This window comes from Anoplophora glabripennis, unplaced genomic scaffold (genome assembly GCF_000390285.2).
Source record: "Anoplophora glabripennis isolate ALB-LARVAE unplaced genomic scaffold, Agla_2.0 scaffold80, whole genome shotgun sequence".
Taxonomy (NCBI): domain Eukaryota; kingdom Metazoa; phylum Arthropoda; class Insecta; order Coleoptera; family Cerambycidae; genus Anoplophora; species Anoplophora glabripennis.
The window spans coordinates 1,325,651-1,337,628 of record NW_019416401.1 but is presented as its reverse complement, the minus strand read 5'-3'; the positions used below and the strand labels follow the sequence as shown (position 1 = coordinate 1,337,628).

At 32.1% G+C, this 11,978-nt stretch overlaps 1 protein-coding gene across 12 annotated transcripts in view; it reads left to right on the top strand.

Annotated features, from left to right (window-relative positions):
• The first annotated feature begins 952 nt into the window (after nucleotides 1-952).
• The window catches only part of LOC108917569 (serine protease inhibitor 3/4), a 57,332-nt gene continuing 46,306 nt past the window's right edge, over nucleotides 953-11,978 (top strand). For all 12 annotated transcript variants that reach the window (XM_018724242.1, XM_018724241.1, XM_023454431.1 and 9 more), the window contains exon 1: nucleotides 953-1,030. In XM_018724242.1, coding sequence (XP_018579758.1) covers nucleotides 958-1,030 — 73 coding nt within the window. In that variant the 5' untranslated portion in view covers nucleotides 953-957. The remainder of the gene's footprint in view (nucleotides 1,031-11,978) is intronic.

Genomic DNA, 11,978 nt, shown 5'->3' with positions numbered 1-11,978 from the left:
CTAAGTTTATTATTTATGCATTAAATATACTGTGTATTTTACCCTATGCTATTGCATTTTTTCAATGAAAAAATTTGTTTACGTATATATTTTAACATGAATATGAACGTATTTAGTTATAATTATTACAATTATTTAAATAATTTTTGTTTAAACAAATAAAAAAAGAAAATTATTTGGAAATTAATTTTTTTGTTAAATGCAGATAAAATTAAGAAAAAATAATGCTACTTTAAAATTATAATTTTTGAAAAAACTAAATTGCAAATTGATAAATGTAATATAATTGTTTAAAAATATAAAAAAGAGTGTTAACTTTAAAAATTTACTGTGGCCGTCCTAATCAACTGATTTCAATTTTTCAAAAAAACATCTGAAAGGATGAGAGGTCTTTTCTACGTGAAAAAATGTTCAAGTATCTAGATGCTTTATTTGAGGCTGTGCAACATTTTGAAAATTCGAAAAAAAAATTTTCAAAAAATTATTATTCGAAAATTATTTTAATGAAATTTGGTATGTTGTTTTATTATACTCTAAAATTTTACTAAAATTAGAATGCCCCCGGAGCAATTAAAATATTAAAAAAAAAATATCCAAAAAACTTGATTATTTTGCGTTTTTATTTCAATTATTGCTATTTTGCAACATCGGTAATAAATTTAAACATTTTTAGCTTGCAGTATATTGTGCAAAACTCTTGTTGAATATTTTGGGCACTGCAGCAACTTTGCATTTAAAGTATATTTGGTCTAATCATCATATTTTTACCTCAAAATTATCTGGTACCTACCATTCTCTTAAATATGTAGTTGTCGCTACTAAAAATAGTGGAGCAATTCATTTTTTCTGAAAACTATCATGCCGTTTCGTATCATCCCGCACATAAATCCATGTCTATTGTAGATTAACCCGAACGAGATAAGTCTATTAGCATATCTGTAAATGATAGCAGGTGATATGTCGGACCATCGCTATGAGAAAGTCACTCGTAGTTGGTTTTTCTATTTATACACCTGTGGAAATAACGCATGTGAGTACAGAACCTTATTGTTTTTGTTTTATCGCACGCCGACAAAAAATTTTATTGCACTCAATTATTCATAAGCCCCGTCAATAAATTTATTTGTACAAAGGGAAATATACTGCCGTTTCGTTGTTTTATCATTTGGTATGTCCCTGAATGGGTGAATAGAGTACTTGAGCTAAGTAATCTTTATAAATATTTGTACATATTTGAGGTTATCAACAGATTCGACTACAGAGTACTGTCGAGTGTCGAGTGAAGTGAACCTTTGCCTCAGTCAATTATCTAACTATTTAGTCGATTGGTCAGATTTTGAATTATGTACCTACGACGACGATTATTGACATACAAACACACACTACAAACAACCACAAATGTAGCATTTACTCTTCATTTCTTATAGACAATTTTATTTTGTGTTATAAGTAATAAATATATGTTTGACCCATTTCTTATCTGATTTATGATTTTTTTTATTTATTTTAAAGGCATTAAAGTAATTCAAATAAATTCAATAATATAAAAATCATTACCAGATGTTATTATGTTAGGTTTTAAACAAATACAGCCACTCAAGGTTTGGTCTGTAACAGTCATAATTCATAATACAATAAAATAATTAGACAAGGCGAAAATCTCGCATTCGTGGGAGAAATTTTCCGACTCGATTTTTTTGCATATTCAGATTCGTGGGATGTTCCTCAGCATGAATCAAGATGATGCCGGCCGGAAATCTGGTGCCCATTTGTTTAAACAAACTTTTTTAAACAAATTGTAAAAAACGTTTTTTTGACACATTATGAACCAAAAAGTTCCTATGCTCCATAGAGCTAAAGCTAAAATTGATAGTTTTAAAGTTATAAACAATTTAAGTTGCTAAATATGCGAAAATTACGATTTTCAACGGCCGATTTCCGGGTTAAAAATTGTTATTTTTGATGTTGCCAGGTACCTAAATTAAAGTTTAAACATCCCCCTACAAGATGCTGATGAGTTTTTGGGACTCTCAGTATTTTAAAGCCTTGTTTTTTAATTGTGAATAATGCGCTATGAGCTTCTTTACAAACGGACATATGGAAAAGTTCCATTTTTCCTCAATATTAATATTTGGATTTCACAGTTTTTGATTATCAAAATGAAACAGGTGAATTATTACCTAAATTTATTACCAAAGATCCATTACCCAAAGACTTAGTTAAACAATATAAATGTACAAAAAACTGTAAGACTAAAGCTTGTTCTTGTAGGAAAAACTATGTCACTTGTGTATCTTTATGTGTTTGTAACACAGAACAGTGTGAGAATTCTTATGATTGAATAAATGTGTGATAATAATAATATGCAGTATTAAATAAATGTTCTTTAATAAAAATCAAATGTATTTGATACCATTGCCCTTTTATTTTTTTCTGCACTCTATTCGTACAATTTTGCATTAATCAAATAAAATTATTATGAATTATGAAATTTAAATAATAAATTTTTATATTATTTTATAAGTAGTAATAGTACTTAGAATTCAAAGAACATAAGCTAAAGAGGGCTCATAGCGCTTTATTAACAATTAAAATACAAGGTTTTAGAATAATGCGAGTCCCAAAAACTCGTAGGGGGATGTTTAAACTTTAATTTAGATACCTGGCAACATCAAAAATAACAATTTTTAACCCGAAACTTAAATTGTTTATAACTTTAAAACTATCAGTTTTAGAGGCATAGAGCATTGGAACTTTTTTGTTTATAATGTGCCAAAACACCTAAAAAAAATCCGGAGTGAAAAAGCAATTTTTACAATTTGTTTAAAAAAAGTTTGTTTAAACAAATGGTCACCAGATTTCCGGACGGCATCATCTTGATTCATGTTAAGGAACATCTCACGAATCTGAATATGCAAAAAAATCGAGTCGGATAATTTCTACCACAATGCGAGGTTTTCGCCTTGTCTAAATGTAAAATACAGTAACGACAACATGCGAACTACAATCCTTATTCTGATTCATTTTCGGGAATAACTTTCAACACAACTTTCGGTGTGTAATCAGAACCACCTTAAACAATGTAGTAAGGGTACTAAGCTATTTACGTAATTTAGAGCAAATTTTTCGGATCAACATGAATCCTATTTCCATCGTAAGCAAACGCTTTGGTATTACTTCTAAAGAAAATATTTACATATTCTAAAGTGACAGTTATTGTACCACGATATCTTATCTTTTTAACAGAAATATGTGCTTAACGAATTTTAATCCGCTTGATAATTATTGAAATGACTAATAGTGTTTTCTATAAAAATAGAATGTTGTAATTCATCGGGTTTAAATTGGTAGATTAACCTTTTCTTTTACATCTCTTATCTGTCTGTTACTGACTGATATTAGTTCAGCGACTGATATATGTTTTATGGAAACGGGTTTACCTTGCGTCATTTTGAACAACAATAACTAGGTACCTATATCAAATTTTGTGTAGTGAGAAAGTCAAGATCTACAAACAATGTTGGATTGGAACAACATTGGATTGCTCGAGGCATTTTTCACACCATTTTCAGTCAAAATTTCATGGCATGACCCAATTGAGATGCAATTTCTTTGACAATCAATCGCCGATTTACAGGAACTATATAGATTTTTGACTTTCTGAAGTCACCACTCATCAGTTGAAGTCGAAGGCCTTTCGTCGAGGATCAGCTTCAATTGACTGACGTAAACTTGTTGCAAAAGTTGAACGTTGCATTCAAATAACGACATTACGAAAACTAAATGAAGTAATTGAGATATCAAAAATCCAAGAACATATAGTCAGTGGTGGCTCGTGACATTGAGAATAGGTGAAGCATATTTATTGATGGATTAAAAAAAGCGCCGCAGGCAATTTTCAAGGTCAAACGGCTTTAAATGAATCTGGAAATTTTAGTTGCATTTGCAATATAATATTACCGAAAAACTGACGTTGGCGAGAAGGATTTTCATTTAGATTTTATAAAAAATAGAAATATTAGTTCGGCTCGTGGACTTAATGATATGTACAGATATAGATGTTAAGCGGGATTATTAAAACCCTCTTTATTCTCCTCCTCCTCCTTGTTAAAACCCTCCTTATTCCACAATTCCGATTTTACACTCACAATTAAACACGGCATACAAAAAAGTTTTTTTAAATAAACACATCCGCACAACCACTTATACTCCGAATACCATTCAATCCGAATCTTCCGAACATACACTTTGTCTTTTGACCTCCCCCTTTTTTTCCACATCGAGAGAAGGCACAGGTCTTTCGCAATTTAAAAAATCTTTTTTGTCGTCAATTTTCGATCTGGAAAATGTCATTTCCAATAAAATACATACTGGATCCTACATAGGAAACATTTCTACAAATTATTGATATAAAACAAATATTACTTTAACACTTTACACTTTAACGAAATTATAGAAAAACTTCATAAAAAGTTCAACATGGGCTCCGTAAAGTCTGATACACTCGCGGGCACGACGAATTGAGAACTGCTGCACCCGCCACAGTAACTCAGCATTGTTCCTTATCACTCCACAACGAAATGTGATTCTCTGTAGAAATTTCTTCCTAGTGTCGACCGGAGTGGAATACACCAATTGTTTGAGGTGTCCCCACAGGTAAAAATCCAGATGCTTTAGGTCAGGAGATCGAGGAGGCCAGACAATAGGTCCTCCTCTACTTATCCAACGGTTTGGATAGACGTTGTTCAGGTGCTCCGATACACCAACGCTGAAATGAGGTGGTGCCCCATCGTGCATGAAGTACACGTTTCGGCGGGTTTCAATTGTTAAGTGTTCTGTTAAATCTTGAAAAGCGTTCTGAAGGAACTCCAAATAAAGTTGTCCTTTCATTCGTTCCGGCAATACGAATGGTCCAGTAAAAAAATTACCAATGATTCCTGCCCAGATGTTAATTGATTGGAACTCATGTTGATGATGCGAAACAATAGTGCCAATAAAGTTTACATTATTTCGTTGCTGATCCAATGGCCAGTTTGCAAACTGCCTTCTACGAGGAAAATCTTCAGGAAACAGTTCAAGTATTTTTTGCAAACGGTATGGATATAACAGCTGTTCTTGAAGAACTTCATGTACTATTGTTTTCGATGTATTAAACTGTGCTGATAATTTCAGAGTTCTCGTTGACGGAGTGTCTTCTACAGCAATTAAAATATTTTCTTCTAATTGCGACGTACGTACGGTTCTTCGAAGACCAGCATCAGTACTATTTTTCCAAATTTTCCTCAAATATGAGGAACGTCAATAATATGTATTACCTTATTAACTGGAATCGCCCACTACCCTTAGACGTTGGTCAACTCGTTGAAATGTCTTCTGGTTTGGCAGAGCACGATTAGGAAATCAGTCGTGATATAATCTCCTGGTTTGTAAAGCATTGCAAGACGCAATACCATACATGAGATGCATATCTGCATACTCAATAAACGTGTATTCCATATTTCGAATTAATTCACAATTAAATTAACCACGACATCCAAAAATCGGTAAATTAATAACGAAGTAAAGGATCAATGTGTCTGTTGAAATAAATTTGAAATAATATTAATTTTAGACTAGTGGTTGTTGATTTTGACAGTTGTTATTGTGACATGTATGCGCTTATAATTAAAAGTAATAAAAAGCGTTGCTTTACCTGCTGAATCATTATTTAATTGCAAAAGGTTATGGGNTTCCGGCAATACGAATGGTCCAGTAAAAAAATTACCAATGATTCCTGCCCAGATGTTAATTGATTGGAACTCATGTTGATGATGCGAAACAATAGTGCCAATAAAGTTTACATTATTTCGTTGCTGATCCAATGGCCAGTTTGCAAACTGCCTTCTACGAGGAAAATCTTCAGGAAACAGTTCAAGTATTTTTTGCAAACGGTATGGATATAACAGCTGTTCTTGAAGAACTTCATGTACTATTGTTTTCGATGTATTAAACTGTGCTGATAATTTCCGAGTTCTCGTTGACGGAGTGTCTTCTACAGCAATTAAAATATTTTCTTCTAATTGCGACGTACGTACGGTTCTTCGAAGACCAGCATCAGTACTATTTTTCCAAATTTTCCTACAAATATGAGGAAAGTCAATAATATGTATTACCTTATTAACTGGAATCGCCCACTACCCTTAGACGTTGGTCAACTCGTTGAAATGTCTTCTGGTTTGGCAGAGTACGATAAGGAAATCTGTCGTGATATAATCTTCTGGCTTGTAAAGCATTGCAAGACGCAAGATCATACATTCGTTGCATATTTGCATGCTCAATAAACGTGTATACCATATTTCAAATTAATTCACAATTAAGTTCACCACGAAATCCAAAAATCGGTAAATTAATAACGAAGTAAAGGATCAATGTGTCAACGATGTCACTTTGTTGTCGAGAAATAAAATAGAAATCACTGCCCTTTTTATTAAAAATAAAACATGAATACGATTATTATTATTTTTCTCGTAAACTGTTCATTTTATCGACTATAATCAAGAGTACCTTTTGATAGTCTAAGGCTGAAGCTACCCAGATGTATTATTTTAAAGTCCTTATTATACAGGTTGTTAAAAATTTTCGCCCATTAAGTTGTAAAGCTTATCCCGACCCTAATAAACTAAAAAAAGCTAAATATGTTTCAAGAGGTCCTTGCTACTGTCCATCACATAAAATTTTTATTAAATTACTAGCAACCCGCCCCGGCTTCGCACGGGCAAATATAAAATAAGCCTATGCTACTCCGAGGAGACGTAGCTTTCGGTAAAATTGGTTGAGTAGTTTTTGAGTTAAATCGTAACAAACAAAAAATCAATCATCTTTCATCTAATGCGACCCTAATATTAATTTTAAAATAATTCACGATATATCTATATACCTAAAGACAACAAACGAACTCAAAACTAAAAATGCAAAACCTTTAAATTTAAAACAATATAGGTAACTACCAACAATGTGAAAACAAAACGAATTAAATTAAAGTACCTATGTTCAGGACTATCAATTTTAATTAATAAGTAAGTAGTTAGGTATCTAACTACCTAAAGAAAACAAACACGAAACAAAAATGCGACTATGAAGTTTTAAATGATTCACAATAAGAAAAAAACAAACAAATTATTAAAACTCAATGAAATAAAAGTATGTTTGCAAGTATCTATGTATGTTCCGACTACCTAAAGACAACAAATACAAAACAAAAATGTGACCTTAAAATATCGAACGCAATTATAACTTTCCAACAACACCCAGAAAGAAAACACAGTCGTCAGTCGTCACCTCCATTCGCTCCAAGTCAGTTTATTAAAGGATCACGCGCGCGTTATCGTTCGGCTTATTAGCTAAACAGTAGGCAAGACGGTGCGGGGGGAGGGTCGGCGATCGCATCAAGCGAAGCGAGGCGCTTGAATTTTATTCTCGCGTCCGTAATTTTTTTGCGATTACTCCTAAGATATTCATTTAAATTATATGGTGTAAAAGAGTAAAATAATGTGCATGAAATGCTTAAAGCCTCTAACTTATTTAAAATGATAAGGATTAATACCGTATTTGTGTAAATAGCTTTTACATTACCGCTTTATAATTGCCAATTTTTTAAAGTATTAAAATGGATATAGGTAGTATGTTATCTTTAACATATAGACATATGCCATCGCGGACTTTTCTGTAGGCATATATAAGATACACAATTCCACCATACATTGATACACTACATAAACTTTCGGACCCCCCCGGCTCGGACGCGAGGCGCGGGGTCACGGGGCGCCCGCGCGGCCCGGTCGAATCACGGCGACACGAAATTAATTTCGTTGCGCATTATTTTGATTTTGCTATATCTCCTAAGGTATTCATTTAATTTGCATGGTGTAAAGGGAAAAAATAATCTTCATGAAATGCTCAAGCCAACTAACGTATTTAAAATGATAAGGATTAATACCGTATTTGTGTAAATAGCTTTCCAATTACCGCTTTATAATTGCCCATTTTTTAAAGTATTAAAATGGATATAGTATGTTATCCTTAAGAGATAGACATATGCCATCGCGGACTTTTCTGTAGACCTATATAAGATACACAATTCCACCATACATTATTTTGTTATATCTCAAAGGGTTTAGGCAGCGTTTTCGTTGAAAGCTCCCAGACGGCTTATTTTTTTCCGACACCTCCAACAAATATCGTTAATGTTACAAAAACTTAACAAATTATATACTAAAACCTTCCTCGAGAACCACTCTATCCATTGGTGAAAACAGCATGAAAATTGGTGCAGTAGTTTTTGAGAGATTTTCCACATTTTCCCGAACACCCTGTATACCTGTTTTTGTATGTTTATTGGTAAAAGTATGTAGGCCTGGACTAGGCTTAACTTTTTTGACGAATATACACAGATACAAAACAAAGACGTTCGTTAAAGCAGTGAAACAGGAAGACGCCACCATTAATGCCATTATTTAAACCAACCGGTAATAAATTAATCCATGTAAAGTAGGTTGTAGGTGGATATGTATCATCGCATTAAGGGGGTTAATTGTTTGGTCGCATGCATAATTAAATAACAACTCAATTTAGACTTTGAACAGCGATATAAACTTTATTATAAATATTTCATATAACAACAAATAATTTATAACTAGATGATCATAAATAACGTTCAATATACATTTAAGTAGTGACAGATAACACTTGTACTATGGTAACAAAAAAAATAGAGGAACTAGTATCCATATACGTACAAAAGAACTTGCAATAAAATGTACTCTATAAATTCCTGTCAGCTTGTATTATTTTGATAAAGGAAACCACGTCTGTAGTGTTTCAAGAAATTATCAAAATTATTAATCTACGTTATCTACAATTCCTGAAAAACATAACAACTCTGTATTGTTGGTTGTGTAAGTGTACAATTTGTCCCTATATTATTTGAGATTTATTTTATTTTCATGAATTTATTTCCCGTCAACAATCCACAGAAACAAAACAAAGTTATATTCAGTAGTAACCTCTTTTAAGATTTGAGTTTTGGCGCGACTTTAAGTAGATCTTAGGAGAAAAACAAGAGATGTCAGGGGACAAATGCTTGGTGTTCTTTGCTTTTAATTTAGTTTCAATGGTCAGAAGGAAGGAGCATGTAAAGTTAGCAAAGATACGTATTACCAGAAACGTCCATGTACTTTTAAGTTTTCTGAAGATAGTCATTTTAAGAAAAATAGTTACTGTGTGTAGTTCCTGAGGCGACAGGGCGATTTCACTTTAAATACAGAAACTGCATTACAAAAAAATAAGTAGCGTTTGCTCTATAAACTTTTTTCCTAGGGACGCGGTATACAGGATGTTCAAGTCATATCTTCATATTACGCTGAACAATTTGAATGAAATTTATTACAGCGTATTCACGTAATTAGGCCTTTTATTGAATGTAATATTAACCTCGTGACATTAACCAGTGGCGTGATACTGAAGGTGTCGCTTCGTTTTCCCAAGAAAAAGATACGCCACTGGCAGATTTTTGTAGAAATTATGTTAAATTCAGGTACTGTTACGTTAAATGATTGAAAAGTGATTATTGGTATTTTTTAATAGTAGGAGATAATAGTATACTTATTTGGCGACAATAATGCGCAAATTTAGTCCACATACTCATATTTATTTAAAATCCATCTGCAAAAATTTAATGACTGCATTATCAGTTAGTATCTAAGCTTTACGATGATCTCGTTTTAGTATTATAACTAGCTTTGTTTATTTATTTCTGAAGCTGCAGTCCTTGTTGAACTTATGAACACGAGATAAATTGTGGCAAAGAAATCAAAGAATAGAGGAAAGTTGTAATTTCCTCAGGGAAAATCATGTGATAAGTTCCTTTACAAATAGATTAGAAGATGTCAAAAGTGTATCTATGTGGAAGGACTTCGTTTTGGACAATTGTTGTAGGACTTGTATTCTTTTCTTGGGAAAAATTGACGGACGCTTTACTAGCACGTCACTGGTTAAAACCAGGAGGTTTTCATCAAATGAACGGATTAATATACAGGGTGTTTCAGAAAGATCTCCCGTAAATACAGGGGGAGATAGTACGACATAAAGTAAGAATTTTTTGTCCTATGAACTATATGTCTATCTCCTCTTGTTTTTGAGATACAGAGCGACAAAATAAAATTTTTTAAATAGAATTTTTACGAAAATTTCCAAACGGTGCGAAATATTTTTATGAAATTTGGTATTCCGGGGTTTTTAAGGATGCCAAATACGCTGGTGTAATTATTTTTTGGATATGTCATAGAGGTCGCTAATTATGCTACACCTATTACATTTTAAGTTCTATTTTTTTAAGGTTAGGTTTTAAGGTTAGGTTTTTTACCATTCATTATCCAATTTCTAATGTACAATTTTATTTTCTAAAAATAATGTACTCTTGTTAGAACTTTCTAATGTGGACGGTTTTCGAGAAAAACGGCTTTTAATTAAACTCTTACAATTTTACGGTGTATAAAATAAGTGACTTTTCTCAAAGTGGGCTTATGTCAAAACTTATTGATGAATGTCTCATAAACAACGCATACTTTCTTAGTAATATTTTAAACTCCAATTAACTTTATATCAACATTTTAGTGACTGTAATTAGCCATCACTGACTACAGTCACTAAACTCACAAAAAATTTGTTATAAAGTTAATTAGAGTTTAAAATATTACTAAGAATGTATGCGTTGTTTATGAGACATCCATCAATAAGTTTTGAGAAGAAGTCACTTATTTTATACACCGTAATATTGTAAGAGTTTAATTAAAAGCCTTTTTTCTCGAAAACCGTCCACATTAGGAAATTCTAACAAGAATGCATTATTCTTAAATAAATTGTAAATGGGAGCCCAAATGGTAAAAAACCTACCCTTAAAAAAATTAGAACTTGAAATGTAATAGGAATATAGTAAGTAACTAGAGCCCTCTATGAAATATTCACAAAATAATTAAACCAGCGTATTTGATATCCTTAAAAACCCCGGAATATCAAATTTTATAAAATTATTTCGCACCGTTTGGAAATTTTATTAAAAATTTTGTTTAAAAAAAATTATATTGTCGCTCTGTATCTCGAAAACAATAGGAGATAGACATATAGTTCTTAAGATAAAAAATTCTTATTTTTTGTTGTACTATCACCCTATGTATTTACGGGAGTCTTTCTGAAACACCCTGTATAAGGAAACTTCAACAAGCCCAAATATCTCCTAAACGGCTGCTAGTATTAAAAAACACTAAGAAACATTTTTCATTAATTCAACGTAATAGTACCTGTCACATTATTAATACAAAAAAAAAAACGCCAATGGCGTATTTTTTTCTTAGGGAAATGGGGCGGCACCTCCAGTAGTACGCCACTGGTTAAAGCTAGAATGTTAATATTACATTAAATAAAAGGTCTAATTAAGTGAATACGCTGTAGTAAATTTCATTCAATTCCGTCAGCGCATTATGAATATGCAGCAGAAATCAGAAAAAATATATTTTTTTGTAAACTTTAACACCCTGTATCTCAAATACTGAGTCCGGCAGGGAAAAGGTTTATAGAGCAAACTCTACTTATTTTTTGGTAACGAATCTAGTCTTGTAGTTTCTGTATTTAAAGTGAAATCACCCTGTATATCTGCTACAGTACACAAAACAAATAACTGTTTATAACAATTATCGCAAATCTTGATTACAATTCTTTTTAAAAATATATGGATATATACCCGTTTAAATTAGATAATAAAATGCCTTCCATTTATTATACTACAGGGTGTTTGGTAAGTCGATGCACCCCTTGCAGGAGGTTATAGTACAAGTGATTTGTGATATATTTCCTTAATATACCATATTCCGCAAAAGCTTAGTTTCTGATCTACAGGGTGTTAAAGTTTTAATAAAAAAATGCAAATTTATAAATATTGCGGAGAC